At 37.4% G+C, this 26,543-nt stretch overlaps 4 protein-coding genes across 5 annotated transcripts; 3 read left to right on the plus strand and 1 right to left on the minus strand.

The window, feature by feature from the left end:
- The first annotated feature begins 1,913 nt into the window (after positions 1–1,913).
- On the plus strand, positions 1,914–7,259 carry LOC143470741 (allene oxide synthase-lipoxygenase protein-like). Its single transcript, XM_076969014.1, has 14 exons — positions 1,914–2,066; positions 2,532–2,721; positions 2,957–3,091; positions 3,235–3,489; positions 3,651–3,741; positions 3,958–4,114; positions 4,288–4,536; positions 4,612–4,804; positions 4,941–5,021; positions 5,168–5,286; positions 5,505–5,624; positions 5,911–6,048; positions 6,289–6,387; positions 6,554–7,259. The coding sequence occupies exons 1-14, from the start codon at positions 1,998–2,000 to the stop codon at positions 6,731–6,733; spliced, it is 2,076 nt and encodes a 691-aa protein (XP_076825129.1). The 5' UTR covers positions 1,914–1,997; the 3' UTR covers positions 6,734–7,259.
- A 1,254-nt stretch (positions 7,260–8,513) lies between these two features.
- On the plus strand, positions 8,514–16,822 carry LOC143470740 (allene oxide synthase-lipoxygenase protein-like). Its single transcript, XM_076969013.1, has 15 exons — positions 8,514–9,196; positions 9,328–9,511; positions 9,687–9,821; positions 10,031–10,285; positions 10,637–10,727; positions 11,032–11,188; positions 11,485–11,733; positions 12,395–12,484; positions 12,896–12,998; positions 13,088–13,168; positions 14,601–14,719; positions 14,902–15,021; positions 15,761–15,895; positions 16,080–16,181; positions 16,316–16,822. The coding sequence occupies exons 1-15, from the start codon at positions 9,119–9,121 to the stop codon at positions 16,493–16,495; spliced, it is 2,079 nt and encodes a 692-aa protein (XP_076825128.1). The 5' UTR covers positions 8,514–9,118; the 3' UTR covers positions 16,496–16,822.
- A 59-nt stretch (positions 16,823–16,881) lies between these two features.
- On the plus strand, positions 16,882–19,972 carry LOC143470743 (polyunsaturated fatty acid 5-lipoxygenase-like). 2 transcript variants are annotated; one of them, XM_076969016.1, is made up of 7 exons: positions 16,882–17,019; positions 18,296–18,449; positions 18,563–18,753; positions 18,954–19,121; positions 19,191–19,325; positions 19,444–19,545; positions 19,757–19,972. In XM_076969016.1, the coding sequence occupies exons 5-7, from the start codon at positions 19,203–19,205 to the stop codon at positions 19,874–19,876; spliced, it is 345 nt and encodes a 114-aa protein (XP_076825131.1). In that variant the 5' UTR covers positions 16,882–17,019; positions 18,296–18,449; positions 18,563–18,753; positions 18,954–19,121; positions 19,191–19,202; the 3' UTR covers positions 19,877–19,972. The 2 variants fall into 2 exon arrangements, with proteins under 2 accessions (XP_076825131.1, XP_076825132.1); XM_076969017.1 differs by having other exon boundaries at positions 19,222–19,325.
- A 192-nt stretch (positions 19,973–20,164) lies between these two features.
- Positions 20,165–21,979, minus strand: LOC143470742 (transcription initiation factor TFIID subunit 10-like). Its single transcript, XM_076969015.1, has 4 exons — positions 21,692–21,979; positions 20,903–20,967; positions 20,645–20,767; positions 20,165–20,449 (listed from the first exon to the last, which is right to left on the minus strand). Exons 1-4 carry the CDS (start codon positions 21,827–21,829, stop codon positions 20,368–20,370), a joined length of 408 nt encoding a protein of 135 aa, XP_076825130.1. The 5' UTR covers positions 21,830–21,979; the 3' UTR covers positions 20,165–20,367.
- Positions 21,980–26,543: the final 4,564 nt, after the last annotated feature.

Here is a 26,543-nt window from a genome sequence, read left to right on the forward strand (position 1 = left end):
TACACATGCCACTGATGCAAGACCAGTTACGTGACTCACACGAAGAACAGTTTTTCCTGCAGATGGAACGCGAAAATAGATGGCTTCCGAAAGAAAAAAAAACAAAAAATATCAAGATGACAAAGCCGCCCTGAGAAGCCATTCGTGTACTACTGTACTTATCATAATAGCTTTCTCATAAATAAACCGGTCATAGAAGAATGGTGCAAGTTGACGTCCTTAGAACAAATTCAAAGAAGGTGGCTGGACTTTGCCAGATGTAATTGTGTGAGTTATTCACATGCCGACATAAACATACTACAAATTATTATTGACGTCGCGTGCCAATGATTTGACATTTATGTTACTCGTAGTGCTGGTGCACTGGCTTCGTCATCGTGGTAACGAGCTGTGTGTCCGATAGGAAAGCTGTTCGCCCTGTTTATATGTTTTGTATATTTTCTATTTCAGCAGTAAAAATTTATATTTTTTCCTGTTAGCTTTCTTAGTCCCGTGTGCCTATATCAACTAAACGCGAGTAGATGCCGTAGCCACATAAAGAACATAGATCAAAGATCAAAGATCAAGGAATCTTTGCTCAACAAAAATTCAAATGAGCTAGATAAAACCAAAAGTCAAATGATTTGAAGTCAACAAAAGTTTAGAAGGTTTGAATGCAGGTAAATTCCAGATCGGTATAAAAATACCGATCCAAAAGATTTAGATAAATGACCAACAATGAAAAAAATTGAAAACAGATAGTTTCGAAAAGGACAAAAACAAAAGAGACAAGCTGGTTGCGAAACTCTCACAGAACGTTCCAAACAACATCACATGATATCTTGCCTATAACGGAGGTACCATTTAAGATTATTATATCGACTATCTGCACCTCATACCTACACGTTTGGTTTCACTATACTGATTTGGGCTCCTTTAAAAGTTTGCTGCTTTTAACTGACGCTTTGCTTGATATATAGGGCTGTGGGTATACGTCATACGACTGTATAACTTAAATGTGAGGAATGTTGTGAGTCTGTTTAACATTTAACTCGAAGTCTTTCGAAGTTTTTAGGGCATTTATCATACTTTTAAGCACGTTCCACTTAATGTTTCGTTCATTTAAGTAAGTAAAATTGTGATAAACCACATGGTGATGTTTAGTGTCTTCGCTACTTGCGTGCGAGACTGTATTATTCGTGCAAATAATTCAACCGGATAAAGGTGGTTATTGCGTGAGGTACACCGAGTGTGATGTTGCATCGATTGAATAAGGTGTAATAGTTACGGTAACGACACTACAGGAAATTGCGGTTACTAATGCTTCTCAATTTCCGTAGCATCAAGACCGTCTTTCACTGTCAACAAGTGTTGCTATGTTGCGTTTCGTTGCCGTTTTTACGCCACCGCCGTCAATGGTCTTCCAAAACTCGTATTGAATTGTTTTCGTAACTTGTTAAAACACGGTTTGGTATCCTATTACCACCCTTATAACCTCACAGGGCTTTGTCGACATACACATTTTCAAAACCCAGAAACATTTGTATAATCATCGCTGTTTAACACATTAGGCCTAATTCGGGTGATGTAGCTCATAATGTATCTATCTCGCATACCCTACAACACACTATGTCTGCTTTCTTCAGGCACAGTTTCCGAAAAATTGATTGTTTACATGAAACGCCATAATCATCAAGCAAAACATTCATGTCGTATCTTCCTAATCATTTCAATGAACCGGTAGCCACGATCATAAACCTCTGTGTTTTTCGTTGTTGTTTGGTAACTATGCCCACCTGGGCATATAAAGGATTGTTTTTGTAGGAAATAGTTACTTACAGCAGCCGTTTGTGTCAGATTTTATATCAAAGCACAATTGTAGACAAATGCATGATGTACATGGGAGATGGGGAACAGTGTAAAATATATGGGTAAAAATTTTCACTTGATATAATTAAAAGATTTATAATTTTAGAACTTTCTCCAAAATTGTCTAGGCGCTGTAGTTAGCGAATAAGATGGGGGGCGGTTGCAGCAAAGATGTTCAAGTATCGGAAAAAAAGATTTCCTACCATATAACTGTCAAGGTGATGAAAAACTCTTAAAATATTAACTAAAAGCAAGTTTAGTTAACGGGTTAATTATTCAAATCTTACGATATCTTGCATGCTCACAAAGATATGTGATGAAAGTTCGTTATTTTAAATTGACAACTCATGCTTCTAGAACAGGTAGATATAAAAAGTGCTATTTTATGAGTCCGTCACAGTTTTACTGTAGCACAAAGACTGTCCAGCGTCCATGCAAAGATATGTCAGATTCTTTGCCAACCGTCACACTTTTAACCTAACTGAAAAGTTATTTCCGTTAAAGTATAAGAAAGTATTCTTCCGTAAACCCAAGTCTATCTGTGTTTTAATCTTAGTCTAACCTCGATTTATACTGTAACTAAGACCAGCTTTGGCATGTCCTTCCTGAAATTTAACAATGGGTGGCGTGACATTGCGGCTTCAGTTATAATCATCTCATATTTCCAATTTCGCATCTTTCAGACGTCCGACGCCTACCGCAACGCCGGAACTGACTCTTCAGTCCACGTTGAACTTTTGGGGCAAAACGGAAATGAGTCGACTGGATTTTTAGAGCTTCGTCATATCCTGAAAAATGACTTTGAAAAGGGTCAGAAGGAACATTTCAGTATAACTGCCAAAGATGTTGGAATGCCGATTATTTTGCGAATAAGTGAGCAACTAATAGTGGCAAATGAATGCTTTGTACAAAATGGCACAAATTCTCTAATTTTGTCGTTTCAAAAATTTTGTTATGGTATCCTCCTCCCTATGGAAAATCTAATCTAATGTCACTGCGACTAATCTTTCAGCTTTTCTAATTTTACGTTTGTTTTTCTGAATAAACCACCAAAACATGTAAGCAGTTGCAATTCCATGTGCTGTATTGTTCAATCTTGTTGCCTTAGAACTTGAAAATCTTCACAAAGACGACGAATGGTTCTGCGAATACATCACGATCACAATATGCGAAAACGGGGACAAAGCGACCTTTCCCATCTACGACTGGGTGGTAAACGGCATTGAAGTGGTCAGAGGGGAAGGTAAATAACTTGGGCGAAGTTTTATTTGTCGCATAACTCCTCTTTTAATGAGCAAGTTGAGGGAAGTTAATGAGCAATTTTGCATAGGTTAATACGGGTGATAGCGATTTATCAATATGTAACTGGTCTAATCCGCACTTTAGGTGTTTTGCCTCAAAACGTGTCCAATCGCTACATAAAAGCCCTCCGCGAAAGAGAGATAGAAGAAAATCTGTATTTGTACGAATGGGTGCAGACACCAACACCGGAAGATATCGGTTGGGGATTTCCCCGATACGTGAATGCCAGCAAGTACCAAGAGCTCCCGCCATTATTTAAAAGAACTGCAATCCGGGAAAAGGACGTCGACGGAAACAGATTTTCAGCCGCGGTGAAAGCAGCGCTTTCATTTGTTGAAGGTATGGCTGCATATTGCTGCATATGGCTGCAGCAAGTTTGCGGAATATGTGATTACCTTGCCAAACGTTTACTGACTAAGCTTTAATATACGTAGTACATGGCATTTAGGATTAAGTTAGTATTGCCAACTTAATTTGTTCAAGTTTTTTCATTGTTGTAGCAAGCATTAGCCCAGTCAAGAGTCTGGATACTTATCATCGCTTTGCTGATGCCTTTCATCTTGAACAACAAACTCCAAACTTTCTAAACGAGTATGCGCGACTTAAAGTGTATTTTAAACGTGCACGCTATTGTGTAAAACGTAGGCTAATACATTATTTAAACGTTCATTTATCAGTGAATGCCTTGCTACAGATACCAATCGTGGCACTAACCTTAGACCTTTGCAGAAAATCTGCGATAAACAAATGTTTATGATAATAATAAAACGATACCGCTCTTATTAAACTTTATCCTTTGACCTTTAGCTGGGATACAGACGAGGGCATGGGCAGACAAGTGCTCACCGGCATCAGCCCGCTTATGGTGTCGAGGTGTACGTCACTTCCGGACTATTTCAACGTAACCAATGACGACGTTTGTAAATTTCTTTCAGGAAACCAAACGCTCGAAGAAGAAATCAAGGTATTTAGTCTTGCATTCATATAAACATATGGAAAGATGCTAAGTTGATTTGGCCAATTTTTTTTTCGCTTTGTTCGGAAAGTTGCGAAAAATTCTTCGAAAATTCTAAACTTATTGGTATTTTAAGCAGATTGAAGTAATTTAACAAAAACTGTTTCGTAAAATTTTTTAAGGCTGGAAAGACTTACATCAGCGATTACAAAGCAGCTTTGGGAGGAGTTGAACGCAATGTTGTGAAGGGAAAGGAACTCTACTGCCCTGATGCGGTTGGATTATTTCATGTCAACGACGAGGGTAAATTCTTGCCAATTGCAATCCAGTTAGTACCAGGAGATCGTGATTATCTTTTCACGCCTGAAGACAACAATAGATGGTTGTTGGCAAAAATGTATTTTCGTTGCGCTGGAACTTCTGAACATGAAGTAAGTGTAATTTTCCTAACATTATGGTCTACTATCCTAGTTAGAACATTGTTAATTGCTTATGTTGTATTTCAGTGGGTGTATCACTTTTTACTTACTCACAATATTGTGGAACCTTTCGCTGTTGCTCTTTTCCGGTGTCTGTCTCGCGCTCATCCGGTCTATAAATTGCTAAGACCCCATCTTCAGACAGTGAGCGCCATTAACACAGACGCAAGGACCCAATTGATTGAACCAAACAGCCTTGCGAACCAAGCCATAGCCGTGTGTAAGAGACTTTTTTTGTAAAGCTTTGATTTTATAATTCTGTACTTGAAATAAGCAGAAAAATGTAAACGGAAAAATTAACTCTTTGCGTGATGTCAAGCGTTTTTATTGTTAATGATTCGTGTTTAAATATACAGCTGCTACGGCCTTATCCCGGAAAGCTTTTGAAACATTCACGCTGGAAGACCTCGTCATTCCTAAGCGTTTAAAAAAACAAGGTATGTGCTTTGCTCTTCCAAACAGCTCGAAAATAATTATTTTTGCCTGTTAGTTTTCAATGTATTTGCAAGCGCAATTGTATGTGAAGCATTATTATGGTTTGATACCATCGACAAATCGACTATTTTTCTATTTATGTCATCAGGCATCGACGAACCAAACTTGCTTCCCAATAATTACTATCGTGATGACATCCTGGCTTTGTGGAAGATCATGGAAAAGTTTGTTGGATCTGTGCTTCGTTATTACTACAAGTGTGATGCTGTGAGTTTAAGATGCAACAACAACTCGTATAGCTGAAAGTTGTGAAATTTATACACCATGCTCGTCTATTTCCATATGATTTTATTTCGGCTTTTCTTCTTCTTTTTTAATTGAACTTGGCTTGTTCAAATTAATATAAACAGCTACCGCATTATTTAGTTGAAAAAGCAATACAAATTGTGTGAATATTGAAAAGCAACTTGATATGCAATTTCCAGGATATCTGTGAAGATTATGAACTTCAAAATTGGGCCGAGGATGCGGCGAAACGAGGCTTGGCTTGGCAAGATGACAACACCAGGGGAATGCCAACTGAAATCACTTCCATAGAACAACTGGTAAGAAAACCGGTACCCAGATGAAACTTGATAACAATTTTCTGCTAACTACATAGAAAACCAGCAAAACCTACAGTTAATAAACACAAACAAAAATGCACCCGTAGGAAAAGACACACAAGCTATCCCAATAACCGAGGTTCAAGCGGTATAGGGGTCATTGCCAAGTTCCAATTGTGTGAAGAAGTGTATTGGATCTGTAGGATATAGTTTCCGTTAATACAGTGTAGGACGAGTGAAGAAAGTTACAGCCATTTAAAGTTATGAGCATTAAACTTCTTCACAGATTGAAATCTGCGTCACTTTGATGTTTACAAGTTCAGCCCAGCACGCAGCGGTCAACTTTGGTCAGTTTGAAACTTACAAATTTGCCCCCAACTGTCCATCAAACATGAGACTTCCTCCACCGAAGAAGGACGATGAGGTAAGTCTGGTACTTGGAGGATTTGGGATGTGAAATGTCGAAAGATATAAAGTTAGTTTGAGTACTTTTTGATACAAGTGCCAGCATTATGACGTCGGTATCTTTGCTTTATTTCAAATACTTTGGATAGAAAACTTTGAGGTTTTGTTTAGTTATAAATCCGCACTTGATGTCAAACAAATCTTCGCTCCTCATGCTTTAGGCAGTCTCCTACGAACTGACATAAACCTTTATTTGCAGGTGTCTGATGAGCTGGTTCTTCGATCGTTACCCTCGGCAGATTCGTCAATTAAAGTGGTCGCACTTACCTATGCTCTGTCAGCATTCTCACCCAACGAAGTGAGCAAAACCTTACAATTGTAAACTTGTGAATTTAACTCTACGCCGCAACTCCAATATGTACAACAAACGGCTGGAAATCTAATCTTGCGATTATTGTTTTAGCACTTTGTTCTTAACTTTGAAACTTTTCTAACTCAGCTCTAAACTGATCTATACTTGTCAGGTCTATCTGGGTCATTACCCGGATCGTCTCTTCTGTGAGCAGGATGTGCTCACTATGATGGAACAATACAGGGAAGATCTGTCTGCAGAATCGGATAGAATTCGGAAGAGGAACCAAGGATTGCATCATCCTTACACTTTCCTCCTGCCGGATAGAGTACCAAACAGCATCGCCATCTAAATATACTCGCATTAAAAAGTAGTACACTTATAGTAGTATACTTCATAGTCTTTGAACTGAGATGACATCATTGGCCCATATGAACACATTGCAATCATACAGCCATATCGCAAATGCTCGAAGTAATAGTTTTAAATGTGTAGACTTATTGTTAAAGTATGACAAACATTTGAACTATCTTGTACAATTGGCTTAACTATGCTCTCTTGACATTGCGTAGCGCCAAGCGGTAATTTTGCATTTTGCCTTTACAGTGAATTTTAGGTAGGGAATTTCCCTATTTAAGTTAATGATGAGTACATTTCATTCATTAAAAATCTCATTTTTCAAGAATTTTTTAGATGACGAGTTGAAGTTAAGTATAATTCTGTAACATAGATCAGCATAAGTCGGATCTAACTTCAACTACCATTTAATTTGGTATGTATTAAAAGTTAAAGTCATCTTAGTTAACATTGTAAGGATGTAGCCAAACTAGCAGTCTTACGTGTAAGAGCATGCTCTCAAAACCAGACAAAAAATATAGCAGCACTGAAAGTTTTTTTGGTATAAGTTGTAAACCTACAATATAAAGAAACAATTTTCTTCAACAATCATCAAAAAAGTTCAAATGATCAGAAAAGCAAAATGATGACGCCAATAAACGTTTCTGTCGCGTCAGAATAATAGATTGTTTACACTGAAATGCAAAGCAACCGTTATGAATATGAAATCTGTATAAAATGAAGATACTAGTATAAGAGGTTCCAGGTCGATTCAACCCACGGACGATTCAACCCCGGCCGATTCAACCCACGGACGATTCAACCCAGGACGATTCAACCCCGGACGATTCAACCCACGGACGATTCAACCCGCGGACGATTCAACCCGCGGACCATTCAACCCGCGGACGATTCAACCCGCGGACGATTCAACCCGCGGACGATTCAACCCGCGGACGATTCAACCCACGGACCTTTCAACCCACGGACGATTCAACCCAGGACGATTCAACCCCGGACTATTCAACCCGCGGACGATTCAACCCACGGACGATTCAACCCCGGACGATTCAACCCAGGACGATTCAACCCACGGACCTTTCAACCCACGGACGATTCAACCCAGGACGATTCAACCCACGGACCTTTCAACCCACTGACGATTCAACCCAGGACGATTCAACCCAGGACGATTCAACCCAGGACGATTCAACCCGCGGACCTTTCACGTACTATTGGCTTAGGTTATCACCAAGTTACTTTGTAGCCAATATTATGTAAGCTAAATAAAGCTAATATATAGGCCTAAGCTAATATAAAGTTTCAAATGCAATGCCTTCACATCGTGACGTCACCAGACGCGCTGAAAGGCCTTCCCTCTCTTGGTGGCTTTGGTTCTATGTAGGCCTCTAATTTGGGGCACTGGAATTGTTTGCGGTACAAGAAAAGAGAAAAACGGAAGAATAATATTACAAAATTACAAGTTTAATAGATTTTGACCTAAAAGACACAATTGACCGTATCTTGACCTAACGAAACAATTGACTTTATATTGGCCTAATAACTTCTGTACTACACGTCGCACAAGACTGAAATTTGTTTTGTGATAGCATTCTGAGCAAGTTAAAAAAAATTGACCATATTGATTGACCAAATTGACACATTGACTGCGTAGACGTTTTATAAACGGGTTGAATCGTCCGTGGGTTGAATCGTCCGTGGGTTGAATCGTCCGTGGGTTGAATCGTCCGTGGGTTGAATAGTCCGGGGTTGAATCGTCCTGGGTTGAATCGTCCGTGGGTTGAAAGGTCCGTGGGTTGAATCGTCCGGGGTTGAATCGTCCTGGGTTGAATCGTCCGTGGGTTGAAAGGTCCGTGGGTTGAATCGTCCGGGGTTGAATCGTCCTGGGTTGAATCGTCCGTGGGTTGAATCGTCCGTGGGTTGAAAGGTCCGTGGGTTGAATCGTCCGTGGGTTGAATCGTCCGCGGGTTGAATCGTCCGCGGGTTGAATGGTCCGCGGGTTGAATCGTCCGTGGGTTGAATTGTCCGGGGTTGAATCATCCGTGGGTTGAATCGTCCGACCACCAGTATAAGAACCTCACCTTCCATAAACGAAATATACGGAAGCGATGAGCTCACAAGAACTGCTCGCCGCGCTATTTATTTTATTGCTACGCTTATTTTGTTTACCAAGGCGTAGGTTTAAACGCATTTGTAACAAATGACATAGCCTAAAGTCGTTTTTCAAGTCGCCTAGAACTCGATAATCTTGTAGGCTACTTTTGATGTCAATCATTCGCTAAAAACGATTTTCATATTTGACATTCTCTGCAGGCATCGGCCTAATTTACTTTTATAATTTGGCAAAGAGTGACAGGAAATTTTCAAGTAGGCTACAACCATGGGAATAATTTTCAGTAGAAGATCAGAATTTGAAGAAGTAGATGTTGGTAAAACCTGGTACAGGATAACAACTCAGGTGATGTTGGTTAAAAGCGATGCAAGTTGTGTTACATAGAAATCAAAAAATATTTGACCAAGTTCGAAAAGGCCATGCCAGCAGCATGAAGCACACAACTAACGCAACCCATTAAACACCGTTTGATACAGACATCACATGCGTACAGTAAGGCTGGAACTAAAAGCAAAGTGTCCGTAAATTTACTTGGGAAGAATGGTATCAAATCGACGGGATACTTCGAGCTCGGAAACAACAACAAGTTTCAGGCAGGAAAGTTGGAGCATTTTGATGTACTGGTTGATGACGTCGGACTGCCTGTCATTGTTAAGATACGTAAGCAACCAATTTTAGGCTTGCTATAACTCCCTAGTTTTTGTATAGGAAGGCTATACGCAAACACCAGAAGGTTAAAGGTCATTAACTTATTAACGTCATTCCGATGTCATGATACAAAATTGTTTCTAACTGATTGTAACGTCATCTTGTAATCTTGTAAATTTTCGTTTAGAACTGGCTGACCAAAGCAAGGTGGACGAATGGTTCTGCGACCAGATCACTGTAAATTTGATCGCCAATGGGCTCCAGGCCAACTTTCCCGTCCACGACTGGGTGTTAAACGGAACGGAAGTTACAAGGGGTGACGGTAAGTGTGGTTAAAATTACAGCACACCTCAACTGTGTTGTTTATGTGTACAATTAGCTTTGTGAGACGACGGAAATTGCGTGCAGGGAATACGCTCACAAAACAATTGTCGAAATTATGTAAATGTTTCAGTAAAATGAACAAAATTTATAATTTTATAGCAAAAAAATATTGCGTGTTTTATTCTGATGCGGTATTTTTGGAAACAGCGGTTTTGCCACAGAAAATAACAGACCCTTACGTACAATCACTCCGCAAGAGGGAGATAGAGAACAATTTGTCTCTCTTTCAGTGGATTGCCAGACCCAATTCGGGTGATTCATTGTGGGGATTACCCCGTTTTGTGGATTCGTCTCGCCTAGACACATTGCCACTTCTGTTTAAAAGGATGACAGCTCGCCAGATACAGAGAGACAAGAATTACAGGTCAATTGGGGTTCAGCTGCTGCTCAATAAGATTATAAGTAAGTGACGGCCTGACGCTGCTTAGTCATGCAATTAAAATACACTTGCAAATTCACACTTAGAAGAAATCAAAGTTGCCGTTAACCACATGGTAAAGATTGAAATTGACTTCGCTTCTTTGGTACCAATCATGGTTGTAGTGGAAAGGTATTTAGGCTTACTTTATAACGGTCGATGCGTTTTCGTTTTATTTATCACTAATTTCATGAATGAAAACCGATTAGTTTGTAGAGTTAGCTTGTCATCAAAATGACGTCATGATACGTTGTCAAATTTACCTTCTAGTTCGAGCAAATTCATTCATAATAGTTGCGCGAAAGTTATACTTTTGAGCACTTTCTTGTTTGCAGCTTGCACGTGTCCGATGAACAGTTTGCAAAGTTACCACAAGATGGCAGAAGGTTACCATCTGGAAAGACAAAACCTAAACTACCTCGACGAGTAAAAACCCATATTTATACTCTTTTTATAATTGTTTAAATTATGACTAAGCTTGATTAGTTTGTATTTTCAATAAAGTTTTCTGTAACTTCTACAAACGATGTTGCAATATTTTTAAAATGTTTAATTATGTGGAGTTTGGGCGAGAGATTACAAATCATCATCTGTAAACTCGATGGATTAGATCAAAATCTTACCTTAAACTTTTCTTCAAAACATCAAGCTCTATCGTGCTTTTAGCGACAAAGTAAAGCTTGATCAGCGGTAAATGAGATTTACATTTGTTTGTTTGTTTGACCTTTAGCTGGGATACAGATGAGGGCATGGGCAGACAAGTGCTCACCGGCATCAACCCGCTTATGGTGTCGAGATGCACGTCACTTCCGGACTATTTTAACGTAACCAATGACGACGTTAAAGGATTTCTTAGTTCAAATCGAATGTTGGAAGAAGAAATTCAGGTGTTCATGAATTGTGTTATTAGGTACAGCGTCGGCACCTTCAAGCTATCATGCTGTGGTATTGGTGTTATGTTATGTTAGTGCTATTTTGGCTATTGGTGTTATTGTTGGTTATTGGAGTTATGATATGTTGATATTTAATGTTATGGCAATTGCTTCTTTCAACGTTATTCTTTCATAACGACTACATTCTTGGAAAACAATGCAACACTCCAAGTTATAACTTAAATTTTATAAGATGTTTACTTTCTTTTGCTATGGAACATAGCCGGTCATATTCATGACTTTGTTTCAAGGCGGGAAAGATTTACATCAGTGACTACAAGGAATTACTAGAAGGTGTTGAACGCAATGTTGTCAATGGAAAGGAACTCTACTGCCCTGATGCGGTTGGATTATTTTACGTCAACGACGAGGGTAAATTCTTGCCAATTGCAATCCAGTTAGTACCAGGAGATCGTGGTTATCTTTTCACGCCTGAAGACAACAATAGATGGTTGTTGGCGAAAATGTATTTTCGTTGCGCCGGAAGTTCTCAGCATTTGGTAAACAATCTTTAAAGAAAATTGTTGGTACTCTAACTTTGGTGTAGGTTATTTGCTTCCAATTCGTTTCGATTTTCGAATGAAGCATTAGATTTGTAGTTTAAGCAGAGTACGGGTTTCAGCGCGTTTCAGGCGATCAACAATAATGGAAAGATTCAAAATAGGAAGTTATTAGTAGATTTCTATGATTTACTCCAGCTACTTCTTCTATTGCAGCGAATATCCGTTTTGCTTTGCAGCTATTTATTAGCGGGTTAGCCCATATGCCGAGCTATTGCAAAGAAAAAGTTCTGTTTAGAAAGATAACATTTTTATGTCAAAGCTGGGCAATGATTCTTCACGAAATAGCCAACATCCTCTGCTAAAACTACCCATGTTATCTGTTTTGCTTGTTTGGAGAAGTTTTTGCTCATTTTTTGGTTTTAACTATAGTGGATATTCTATTCAGCACGAGAGCTAATAGAAGAATAGACTAATAAATATAGAAGTACTAATAGAAAACTTTGTCCTACACCTTGAAACTTGTGCAAAAGTGAGCTCTATTAGTATCATAAATGATAAATTGTTCTCATTGAATGAGCTAAAAATTGAAATTTTGAAAAAATTCTAACTTGAAAACCTTTTTGATTAAACAATATAACGACATCAACGCTTGGTTTAGTGGGTAAATCACTTTCTTGTTACTCATGGAGTCATGGAACCTTTCTCTGTTGCTATTTTCCGCTGCCTGCCCCGCCCTCATCCAGTCTATAAGCTTGTAATGAAATGCTTGTTATCGTTCCTTAGACCGTAAGGACGACCACTTCAATTACAATGTTTGTCTGTAGAATTGCTTAATGTCCTCGAAGTGAAATGAGTCTCAGGTCGTTGTTTCGCTTCTCTTAATCTTAGAATCAATTGTACACCTCGACAACTGTATAATCTGGTTATATTGAAGTTTCATTGAACGAATAAATCAAGATAGAACATTGTGACAGCAACAGCATAAAGACATGTTGCGGCGTTGAACGTAGAAACCAAAAAAGACTGAATGAATCAAAATGCACGCACAGTAAGAGGGAAGCATCGATTACGTCACGCAGTGTTATGCTTCGCTGATTCGATAGACGAGAATTCTATGTCGTACACAATTTTATATTATATTAAGTGATATATTTATCACAAGCTGTTAAGACCTCATCTCCAGACAGTGAGCGCCATCAACCACGAAGCAAGAGAAATCTTGATCCGTCCTGAAAGTCCCGGAAATCAAATCATTTCCGTTTGTAAGATTTATATCTCGTTTTTTTGGGTTTGTGCCTTGTTCCAATCATAAGTTAAATTTTTATTTTATCTGAGAGATGGTAATTTTCAGGTGCATCTGCCTTGGTAAGAAAAACATTTGAAACATTGACGTTGGATGATCTGCACATTCCAAACCGTTTGAAAAAACAAGGTAAGTAGCCTAGCTACCCTGTTATATAGGAAAATCGTTTTCCCCACAGTAGGCTATAGGTATGTGAACTGACCCCAGGAAATATCAAGGTAAAGCTAGCCCGATTATTTCCAGCCTGATTTCTCTGCTTATGTGATGACGCCTATTAGGCTACTTGTGGCGTCTACAAAAGCAGGTAAATCAATGATGTACAATGAAAAAACAAGAAATTAATGAGCTGATGCTAACAAAAATGTCAGAATCGAAATATTTGCAAAATAGCATAATTTACTTATAGCCTGCCCTAGTTATAACTTACAATACTGACCGAGTGGTTGCAAAGTTGCAGCAAAGGAAATCTACGTAAAGCAACTTTTCACATAACGTACTGAAATATTACTAACATAATCTTATTTTGCTAACATTCTATTTTTTGTAAATATTCAAAATTTGCTGATATTGTTTGTATTTTACACATGAAAAATATCAATTAACGAACTCATATTTTGGTCAATGTTATCAAGCGCTACCAGTGGTGGGCTAAGTGATTCTAGTGTCGAAATAAAGCATAAGATTTTGCTAGGGGGCGGTTATACTTATAATTGCACAATCTTTCATGAAGAAATTACAAAGATTTCCTGAAAAAACATTTTTTATTTCAAAGGTGATGTAGCATAATTTGACACACCGGCCACAAACTTCTGAAGATTTTAAATTACACACCAGCGTAAAATTTTTCGGATGATAGAACAAAGCCACAAATCATTGAGTAACTGCTACTAATGCCTAATACTAATTACAAGAAAAATCAGAAAACTAGAAACAAAATGTGTGATTTTGATCCATAATAAGCAAAAATAAGAAAGCAGTGGTGTGTGTGCTTATGCTTCAGATAAGGAAAATTTTTAAAGGTTTTAGTTGAAAACTGGTTTGTGCAAACTCATGACTTGTGTGACCGTATGAGTGTGACGTGCTTGATAGCAAATTTCAACCAGGGAGCCAACTCACTTGTTAGTGGTCACCAAGTACCAGTCGCATGGAAAAATGTTTTCACAAGTTTTTATGTCAGGAAGCGAATCCACTTACAATAAACTAAACTGTGGATATTAAACTGGACCTAATAACGATGTATGTTAATAACATAAAGTCGAACTAGTAGTTTGCAACAGATATGTTTAACAGTGACTGCCATTTGAAAATATGTAGAAATAGGTCTGTTGTGTAAATTGTATAAATTGTTTTCGTGCGGTAACAATATGCCCAGTACAAAAAGAAGCAAGTTCGCAACAGTGGCGGTGGTGCTGCCTTAAGATAGTCACACAGACTGCTGTAAAGTAAAAAATACCATTGAAATATACGTAATTAGATTTTGAGTTGTTTGCAAGCTGCAACGTTATGTAGATCGTTTGTGTATAATACCATTTAAATGTATTCTATTTATGTTCTTATCAAGGAATCGATGATCCAAGCTTACTACCCAATAACTACTACCGTGATGACGCCCTGGCTTTGTGGAAGATCATGGACAAGTTTGTTGGATCTGTGCTTCGTTATTACTACAAGTCTGATGCTGTGAGTTGAATTCATCGTTTTGATCATTTGTGTAGGAAGTTAAAGAGCCCGAACCATTTAAAAGGAACCGTATGTTTTATGTCAAACTTTTTATTTTTTATTATGTTATTGTTATTAAACGTTTTATTAAATATTAGTTCCCTTGTCTTGCCATTAACAAAAAGTTACTTTGCACTTTACAGGATGTCTATGAGGACCACGAATTACAAACATGGGCTGAGGATGTTGCAAAATCTGGATTGGGTTGGCATGACGATAACACGAGGGGAATGCCCACAAGAATAACCACCGTCGATAAACTGGTAACTGTAATATTTGGTCTTTTGATGACATCTCGTGTAGCTTCTTAAGCCTTTCAACAGTTTGTATTAATTCCTAAATTAACCCTGTGATGAAAGCTGGGAGTAAAGTTTGGTCTTGGACTTCTGCATTAAACCGCAAAAATTTGATCCTGTTTTTCATCCCATGCTGATGTTAATCATGTAACTAAATCTGCTTCCGTCTAAAAATTATACTAAAACAGTGATGCCATGATGTGGTAATTGTTGTGTGTGTCTTTAGATAGGAGTAAGCAAGGATAGGTATTCAAAAACTTTGATGAACTTTCTGTGTTTGGGGTGATTCTATAAGTTAAGTGGCAGACTTAGGTATAAAGAAATGGGTATAAGTCAATAAAGCAGTGTAAGATTGCACTACTTTGGTCATATTGTGAGAAGTCTTTGGCTTGAAAATAGTTTGCTAACGCGAACACTGCAAAAGACACAAAGAAGAAACAAGGATCGTGTCCACAAAAATGATCAAACCTATCTTCCTATGCTTTGCCACAGCAAAAGTTTGTCATGAAAACAGGAAGATTGTAAGAGAGCTAACTTTTGCTTCTGATCAAACTTGAAGTTATTTCTTTTCTTTTTTATAGAAAAATATTTTCTATTATAAGTATATACACTGTAAAAGCTACAGAAAATTTTAACTTATTACTGTTTTGTCAAGAGACATTGAAAAGAGACTTGATAAAAATTTCAAAAAAATATTTAATTTCAGGTCGAAATCTGCCTCATTCTGATGTTTACAAGTTCAGTTCAGCACGCAGCGGTGAACTTTGGTCAGTTTCAAAACTACAAGTTTGTCCCAAACAGTCCATCAAGTATGAGACTACCCCCACCAAAGAAAACTGAGGTGAATATGAGTACTCAAGCGTAAAAAGCTTGTGCAGTGTTTATCTGCAACTTGTAACTGATATAGCTTTGCTTTCTGCAATAAAAGGTTTATGCTTTCGTGTTAAATTGATCACATTGTTTTGTGTCAGCTCATGGTCATAGTCCAAGTCCAAGTGATTTTAAGTAATTTATCTTTTATTTAGACGGTGACTGATGAACTTATCATGGAGAGTCTGCCTGGTGCTAATGTCGCCATGAAAGCAGCTGCTTTCACATTCGCTTTGTCGGCATTCTATCCAGATGAAGTGAGCAATTTGTGGTGGCTAGTGTAAAAAAACCACAAATAATTCCTAAATACGTAAAAAAGCAAACTGTACAACTCTATCACACGTGCACTTAAACTTATTTTTAGCTGGTATTGCTAAATGTCTTGATATAGATTTATCTGGGTCAATATCCCGATCGCCTGTTCAACGACATTGCTGTGCTAGAGATGATGGAAGAATACCGACAAGCTCTTGCAGAGGTTTCACGGAAGATTCGAAAGAGAAACGAGAGTTTGAAGCATCCCTATACTTTCCTCCTGCCAGAGTTTGTGCCCAATAACATCGCTATTTAGGGTTGGGTTTTCCAATATTTATTATTATTTGGTCTTGCGCAAGAATTTTTGAAGGCATCTGTCTACAAAGATTGCTGCCTGACATAGTTGTTACTCTGCTACACTCACGAAACTGCATTTTTTGAGTTAATGGAAGCAACATATTTTATGATGTTTGCTCTGTAATATATATTCAGACAGAGTTTTTTCACATCTTAAAATGTGAAAAAACGCAAAATAATATTTATTTTCATACACTGCATTATTCTTTGAAATTATTATATTCTAATTATTCTTTGTGAAACATTTCCTGTATGATAATTTGATAAAGCTTCCCCCACTGTGCGATTGACAGTGATTGATAACTTATTGTACGTAGAGGAAGGGTAAAAACAGAGAAGAGGTTAATTGATTAAGAATGAATTGTTCTTGTGGGGCGTTAGAATCATTGCTTTATGCACACAGTTGGTTCAGGGCAGCATATTCTACACCGAGATATTTTAAAGCAGGTCACGAGAGATTTTGGAAAAGAAAACTTAACAAAGGTGAAATTAAATCTCAATTCTCTCATATCATTTGAAGCAAACAATCAATCATTGTTTTGGTGTAAGGGAGCCCTTTTTTGTGGTTTTAAAGTATTCCACACAGTCCAATGTGACAATATTGGCAGAATGTCATTGTTTTTCAATGACTGCCGACTGTGACTAAACCAGTTATGATTAGAAATAGATGGTTGCCTAAAATGAAATAGACGACTGAATCAATAACAAGAAAATAAATGACTCCATAAATCGCGGTATGAAAGAGGAATAAAAGTTTGTCTAAACCTGGATCTGAAAACTTTAGTGTCAGCTCGTAAATAACAAGCGATCGATGGATCGACTAAATTGCACTGGCAGGATTAGAGTATATATAATTAACACCAGAGTCATAATACCATTATAAAAGCCACAGCAAACAAATAACAAAAACAAATAGTTCTTATAAATATCACGCTTCAATAACAGTGGTGCTGAAAATCGTCAGAGTCATTAATATCCCCGTCTACGTTGTAACATTCATAATTATCATTGTTTACACTGTTGAATAAACTAGATACTGTTTCTTACAGTGGCTGAAAGGTAATTTTTTGAAAGGACGTTGCCTCCTGTTAACTCAGAGCAACAATTTTAGTGGAATTCGTAAAAGTCACCATTTGTTCATTCATTTTATTTTTCGTCTTCAATGTGGGGGACGAAACAATTGTGTTGACACAGGTGGTCGCAAACATATTAGCATTTAATGACAAAAATTTCCACAAATTGGACAGGCAAATGTGACAAGGCCTCGAGGGCGAAAACGTGCATTACGGACCATAAAGAGAATATAAAAAGTTGTTAGCGTCAGCACGGCCACCAAACCAAAACTACAAAAACATTATGTAAGCAATTTAACACAAAAGCACGCAATTTAAACACCTTTAATATAAAACCAACTGATATTGTGTGTCACAATGTGCAGTGGATCACCAATGCAGTGGTTTTAGCCCAAATTTCTGAGCGTCTGTTAAAACTACTTTAGAGAGTTTACAGGAACAATGCAACGGTAATGCATTCTTCGCAACATCAGGTTTAATTTGAATGAAATATCTCGTATGAGTTGGATATGAAGGAACCAAATATATAACATTTACTGTTCTATATAACTCTATGATATAACACATACTTAAGTAATACACATTAAAAATCTGGAGTAAACCTTTGAATTAAAATCTTCCAGAACATTGAGTGAAAGTTGCATTGGAAAGTAAACTGAGGTAGTTAAATTGTGTTTTATTTACAGGACTTCCAGCTCACATTGGTTCATTTTGTCTTACTTTTTTGGGATCTGATTTGATCTAACTGAACTTCTTGTGACCATGGGAGATATTTTCAGTAAAAGTCTGGAAATCACAGATCTTGAATCTGGAAAAGTCTGGTATAAGATTGCGGTCGAGGCAAGTTATAGTACGAGTCATCAAGTTACAGTTACAGTACAACTCATGCAGCTGGTCAAGACTTCATTATAAAATTTGTTTCTGGAATTTTCTTATTACACATTGAATTTTAGACCTCACTTCACACACGCTTATCGAAAAGCCGGCACTGTTTCTCTGGTTTCGATCAATCTTATTGGGAAAAGAGAACAACAGTCAACTGGATATTTGATGCTCGGAGATTGTCACAAATTTCAACTGGGACAAGTAGAGCAGTTTAACATATTGGCTGATGACGTTGGGTTACCAACCATCATTGACATAAGTTAGTGCTCACCATGAGATGGCAAATTAATGCATTGCACAGAATAGAATTGTTTAAAATAGCAATTGATGTAATGGTTTATTGTTTGAGTGTCTATAATATCCTTGTTCAATTTTTTACGCTTTATTTGGCAGCATTTGCTCGTGAATGCACCATGATATCATATCATGAGCTATCATCATAGCTTGAGTTTTCTTCAGAGCTTAGTAACCAAAGCAAGGTGGACGAATGGTTCTGCGACCAGATCACTGTAACTTTAATTGCCAATGGGCTCCTAGCCAACTTTCCGGACCACGACTGGGTGTTAAACGAAACGGAAGTTACAAGGGGGGACGGGAAGTAACAGAACTCTGCAACCTAGTGGTGCAGTAAGTCCTCGGCAGAAACTCTCTCTGGTTGAGATCATAGCCGTGTAACAACAGAATATTTCTTTTCAGATCGAAATATGCATGATTCTTATATTCACAGGCACTGCCCAGCATGCAGCAGTCAACTTTGGTCAATTTCAAACCTACAAGTTTGCCCCAAACAGTCCGTCTTGTATGAGACTACCTCCGCCAAAGAATACCGAGGTAAGTAAATGCTAAACTTCATTATTCCAAAAATTAGTTCATTGTTCTTACTAATCATTTCAAGCAGAGTGTGTTTCTCGTATTTACCTTGCATTGAAGGTAGTTTCTGTGTATTCAGGAGGTGAAAATTGAAAGCATTCTGCAAAGTCTGCCCACGGAAGAAACTGCGTCAAAAGTTATTAGGCTGACATTCACACTTTCAAGTTTCTCGCCTAATGAGGTAAGTTTTGTATTTGCTATCACTTTTGTTTTTGAAAATTTTAATGCAGCGCTTCCCAAATCTGCTAAACACTCCACAAGCTGCCTTATGAACGTTTTATATATTGTGTGTGACAGATGAGCAACTGACGTCATAACAAGCTTGCTTCACAAATCATCACAGTATACACCAGCTTATGCTGAACTTATGTAACCCCCTCACTCTTTTTTAGGTTTATCTGGGTCAATACCCAGACCCTTTGTTCCAGGAAGAAGCTGTACTAGAGATGATGGAAGAATACAGACAAGATCTTGTGAGGATTTCAGAGGAGAAAAAAGAAACAAACAATTAAAACATCCCTACATTAAAACTACCTTCTGCCGGAAGAGTACCAAACTCCATAGCTATTTAAGCTAAATGCTAAGCAATGAACAATCTAATTTTCTGTGTTATGTTTGAGCAATTTATTCCAGATTTTTATGATCAATCACGTACGATGAAAACATCACAACTGTTTATACTGTTGCTATTGGCACAACTGTGTACAAATAAAATCAATTAAATATGTTGTAAAAATCAATAGCATTCTTCAGTTGTTGGAGATGACTTGAAGTTTTGCTTAGTTTTAAAACCTATGCACTTATGCATGATAGTGCTATGATGATATTGGCGCTTCACACGATATAAATAATAAAGGTACAAATTCCTGGATCAAAAGTGGCATGCCAAACACAGAAATATTGATCAACAAATGTTCATGTCTAGCCAGCATTTCAATCAGAAACACAGCAAGAAAAATGCAATCTCCACCCATTAACGATAAGACCAAAGCCTCCTTGTAACTCAAGTGTAGTAGGCTGGCTTTTTCACTTTAATCCCTTTCTCAGCAAGAACAGGTGTTAAATCTTCCATAGTCAGTACCATTCTAAATTATAAAGACAAAGAAAATATCAGTTTTTTGTGAGTGCTGGGCTACAACGAGTAGAGCACACTTGATTTATAGTTGACCAATACATGGAAAGAATAATTTAATGGCATCGAAAGAGTTATCATGTAACCTTATGTCAGACTTTGCAGTATGCAGTTAATGTCCAACAGTTGTGGCGTAATTATGACTTACTTTTTTTCCTTCGATTTACTGGACCTCGCAGTTTGTGCCGAACCTTTCATTTTACTCAGCTGGTAGGTGTCGTTGACGATGTCAGCGATAAATTTTTGGGCGGCAAGAGATATTAACCTTGTGCTATAACACAATTCAACATGTTATTCTATACATATATATTGTGAGGCTTAAAATGGTTCACATAATGTATAATATCACTAAAATTCTTTCTCATTACTCGATTTAACGACTGAAAATTATAGTTTAGCAACTTACACTCTGTTGTCGTCATTATTCACACCAGCTTTGTTGAGAAAATGCTCCGTGACAGCATCAGGAATCTAGATCAAGTAAACCAAAATCAGCCTCAGTACGATTGAACAGAAAATTTTATGATAGGCTACAATAGAATTTTTATGTAAGTGACAATGTGAACCAAACCTATAACAAAAAGCGACCGTTTTATTTTGTAATAAAAGTAACAACTTCACCGAATTTGTTTGGGATAGAAAGTACATTTAAATAAAGATTATAGATTAACAATTGAGTTAACTTTTAAAGGTGATAAACCAAGTTTAGTTATCACTTATCAGTACATGCTATGTTGTCAAGTTGTTTCAGGTTAGGATGGGCAAATAGTAAAAACAATAAACACTCAGGTACTATTTCAACTTTTTCCAGCGAAATTAACAGAATTACTGGTCTAATTTACTTTTCCAATAAAAATTTTTGTTAGCCTAGGTTATTGCACGCACGACTTGAAAGTACAGAAGTTTTTGACAAAACGTGTAAAGAGGCAAATTTTGGCGTGCACCAGATCCGCAAATTTTTGTTAATTTATCATAAATCAGCGTTCAATCAACCAGCTTTTTTGTTATAAATCGATCTACAAATAAAATATCCGGCGTACACGTTGATGAATCTCTTGCGTGCAGCTGTTACACTTTCCACTATGGTCAATTTGTCTTGTTTGTAGCCTGTAGGCTTTAATGAACACACAAAATCGAGAAAAGCAAAACTATAACTATGGCCAAAACCAACAATGATCTTATGTAAGCAGATTACCGTGGGTGTGTAATTCTCCATTTGCTGCAAGACATTATTGAAGACATTGATTTGGGATTCTTCTTCTTGTTCTTCAACCATTGGTTCTTCCTTAATAAAAGCTGTTTGGTCATTTTTTTCAGTTTTAATTCCATTCATGGCGCCACAAATGTTTTCAAAATCAATCAATTGCTTTCAAATAGCTGACACAAATTTATTGCTGCAATTAAACCAGTTTTCCATTCATTCTTGGAATGTAGGCCTAGCCCTAGATTGAACTGAATAATGTTCCTATTTTGTTGGAAATCCCCTAAAGTGACTTGACTGGCTAAAGAAATCCGAAATACACGTCATTATAACATTTCTTGAATTAACTTACGGATAATCCGTCTTTCCAGCTACACTGATGCATTAAAGATTGCAATTAACAGAATAGAATACACCAGAGTTGGATCAATTGTAATTTGTAATTGAGCTGAATGTAATTAATTACATTTTTCATGTAATTGTAATTGTAATTGTAATTGAAGCATTTTTATTTTGTGTAATTGTAATTGTAATTGTAATTTGATAAAAATTTTACCTAATTACAATTTCAATTACATTGTTATTGAGACCTGGTGTGCTGTATGTGTAACGTCCAAATTAGCATTGTTGTCTATTCCAATTATATGATTTAACTGATAATGATTTATATGATTTGGGTCGCCCAAAACTCCAAATAGCTTTGTCATTGTGTATCTAGCCTCATGTTTCTTTGCCTTGAATTCCTTTCATTAGAGACGATGAGCCATGCTTGCGTCCAGTTTCGTTGTGTCATATCTAGTCGCGCATCAGCTTTAATCCCAGCCAATTTGGTACATGTATTGCAGTTGTTATTCAGCAAGTGGAAGAAGAGATGAGACGTGAACTTGCACGTTTGTCAAATGTTTACTTGACAATTGATCTCTGGACTGACCGCAACATGGCAAGTTTCTTGGGCATCACTATGCATTTTGTTGATGCAGAATGGAAGCTACGCAGCTTTGTCCTGGCAGTGGACTCATTTTTAGGGCGGCATACAGCTGAAAACATTGCTGAGGCTTATGACAACGTAATAGAAAAGTTTAGACTTACAACAAAAGTAAAAAAGGTTGTGTCAGACAATGCTTCCTCCATGATAAAAGCATTTCAGGTTTCCCTTCCTGATTTCACATAAAAACTGGTATATAACTGGCATAAAACTGGTGAAGAAATCAATGAGGACAATGAGAAGCAGTTGACTCCTGATCCTGAACAAGAAATGATCGAGGAAGGTGCTCATTTACACGCTCTTCTCAATTACTTAACAGAAAGAGTAAGCTGTTTTGCTCATACACAACTACTTTGTATTAAGGATTGTCTGCAAAATTCGGAGTTTGCTAAGTCTGGGAAGCAGCTGGGAAAGGTGGCCAAAATTGTAAATTCAGTAAGAAAATCTGTAAATGCTACCTCTTATTTGCAACGTAAAAAAAGAACGTTAAGAGCACAGAATGTGACAAGATGGAATTCGCAGCTTGTTATGTTGCAAAGTGTCTTAAAGGATCACGAAGAAGTTAACGCGGCTCTCACCTTGATCCAGTCACGGGAAAAAATAACAAATCAAGACTATTTGGCATTGAGTGAGCTCGTGAGTGTGCTACTGCCTTTCAAGGAAGCAATGCAGCAAGTTGAAGGAGAAAATATTGTAACATCCTCTTGCATTTGTCCGGTAGTGCTTGGCTTACTGAAAGCAATGGAACAACTAAAAAACTCAAATTTCCACTATTGCCAGAAACTGGCAGCTAATCTTAAAGACTCTCTTTCTAAAAGATTGTTGCCATATATAAATTCTCCGGACAACAGACTTGCATCTCTTCTTGATCCACGATTTAAAAACAGCTGGATTGAAGATGACGTTGAAAAAGAAGAAGCAATAGGTTTGCTAAAAACTCATGTGGCAAGGATTACGAAGAGAGTTGTAGCACAGAGGATGAAAACCCTGCAAAAAAGCCAAAGCTATTTAACTTCATGGCGGAAGGCTTAAAAAAGAAAAGACCAAGAAATTCAATAAGTGAAGTCGACAGCTATTTGGGGGTAGAAACCATGCATTTCGATGAAGACCCACTAATGTATTGGAAGAAGAAGTCAGAAGAACTTCCCACGCTTGCTACTTTAGCCAAGGATTATTTGGGACTAACAGCAACATCAGCCCCGTCAGAAAGAATATCTTCAATTGCGGGTAACGCAAGAAGAAATTTACTGGGGTCAGAAACTTTACGCACCCTAATGTTCATCAAATGCAATCCAACAGTTTTTGAGCAAGTGAAAATGTAAATGCAAACCAAAATTTTGCAATTTGTAGTTATCAGGAGCTTCTTTCCTTTTGCATTTATTTTAATTTTACACTCCTTATCGCTATCATCCTTATCGCTGTCGTCTTACCGCTATCAGCTTGGTGTATTCGTTTGATTACATTTCATTGCCTGTCTTGTAGCCTATTCGTTGTTAGTCGTTGCCTGTCGCTCAAACTTTTGGTTGTTAACAGTCACTTAAAAAAATTTTCTGTGTTTGTATTTTTCAGTACTCATGATTAGGAATAGTTGAAATATTCGAAAACATTGGAATTTTTTTTAATTAAAGGGTATTCTACGTATCATGAATGAAACATGAATAGTTTGTGATTGTTGCTAATTACGTAATGTAATTGTAATTGTAATTGTAATTGTAATTGTAATTGTAATTGTAATTGTAATTGTAATTTGATATTTTTAGCACGGAGTAATTGTAATTGTAATGTAATTGAAACATGTAAGGGAGTAATTGTAATTGTAATTGTAATTGAACTGAATTAATGTAATTGATCCAACTCTGGAATACACCATAGTTTTCACAACGGGCATGTTGATTTACCACAGTGTTCCCTGTTCATAGATAACAAGGGTGGAATTACAAACCCTATAATGTTACATCCCTATGTTTTGACCGAAGTGTGATGAAAAATGATTTATATGGGGTGTCGTTTTTAAAAAATGATTTAGCAATACGTGCAGCTTACGCACAAGTTTGGTTGACTTTGGTCCACTTGCTACTTTTACTGTAGGTTGGCACGGTTTAGCGGCTAGAGATCTGGCTTCAAGGCATGAAGCATAAATGGCACTTGGTTCTGTGCAGTGGTCCTAATGACTAATGTACATTTTCAAATTTGGGCAATAGCCTACCATACTGTATGACTATAAAAGAATTCCAAACAAGCAAATAAAAAATGCATGGCCACTGTTCATTGAACACTACCGGAACGATCGTACGGTGAGGAATTATCACCAAGTTTAAGTCGTGAAAAGGTTTTCCTCAGTCCGAAGATATATATTGTGATACCACCAGTGCTGTAACCAAGTCATTTTTGTATGACTCGAGATAAGCCAAACTATTTGGTAAGTTGACTTAAGTCAAATCGAGTCCAATTACTAATTGGATCAAGTCAAATCAAGTCATGTCATTCGTTGTATCTTTAACTGATTGTTCGCAGCGAAATCAAATGTTTGTAATTCAGTTGGTCAATAAATTAACAACTAAGACTTAATGAGTTGCGTCAAGTTACTTTCCGAGACTTGAGTCAAATCAAGTCATTTCAAGCATTGACTTGAGTCAAGTCAAACAATTTAAAAACGTGACTCGAGTCAAGTCATTGACTCAAGTTATTACAACACTGGTTACCACACGTTATGACTTTTGTCAGTTTTGTTTTTCTGGCTTGAACTTTCACAACTTGGCCAAGTCTCTGCTGAAACTTTTTTAGCGTCCCAAAAAATATTTTTCAATAAAATGATTAATTTTGAAACTAAGAATATATTTCTTTTGTTGTTTGTGGCATGTCATTTCTTTGTACTGACCATCTGTACTCGAAATGTGTAAGGGATGTCTCTGTTGGCTGAATATGCTTCACTTGTCTATGACGTCACAATCTAATAGAGCAATTGCGTTTTTACTGTATGGTGTTGGCTTTGGCTGATGGCTCCCTTGGCTGTCGAGTTTGCAGTGCCACTGTCAGAGCCAAGTGGAGTTAAGTTTTTTGCTAGGCCTAGCATTTTTTCTACTTATTTCTACTAGCCTAAATTGTAAGGCGTGGAATGTTGTGGTGATTTATTATGGAAATTTTGGGAAAGTATGACTAAATAATTCCTCAATACTCGTTCCTGATAGGCTTAAGCCAGTGGTTCTTAACCTTTTATAGTTCGTAGCCTCCTTACAGTGACCGTCAAAATCTGCGGCCCCCGTCTCATCAATAAAAAATGTAGGTTGTTGATTGAAAAACTCTTTTTACTTCGCTGCTGCATTGTGCAGTAGCCTTCGCGATGCTAATTTTGCCTAGCAAGCACCAAAACGTAAGAAACTTGTGTACCGCTTTGCCCCGTCGTCCCCTACTAGCCTACTAGCCTACACTAGGCCTATAGCTCACTAGTGAAGCATCTGTTTGTAGCCCCCGGAAAACGCTCTCTTGGCTCTCGGTTTAGAAACCCTGGCCTAAGCTATAGCCTAGGACTGATAAAAGTGGAAAAGTAGAACAGACCCATTCTGCCATTAATCCTCAGACTGATGAAAGTATTTGCAGGACTTAAACTCCGCGAAGATTTTTCATTGCTTGAACCCTGATTAGCGAGCATGTTTATGCGCATGTTTCGATAATGAACATGCATTTATTCTGTACTTTTTTGTTTTTTATGTTGTACAGTACCTTTATTAGCCAGATTAGGAACTGTTCTTCTGGATCACCCCGACTGGAAAGTACCGCAATCTTAAACAATAAGATAAATTGTTTCCCTTTATCTTTATAACTTCATTCTAAGTTTCGCTTTATTTATTTTTACTTTTCAAG

This window comes from Clavelina lepadiformis, chromosome 9, assembly GCF_947623445.1.
Source record: "Clavelina lepadiformis chromosome 9, kaClaLepa1.1, whole genome shotgun sequence".
NCBI classification, from domain to species: Eukaryota; Metazoa; Chordata; class Ascidiacea; order Aplousobranchia; family Clavelinidae; genus Clavelina; species Clavelina lepadiformis.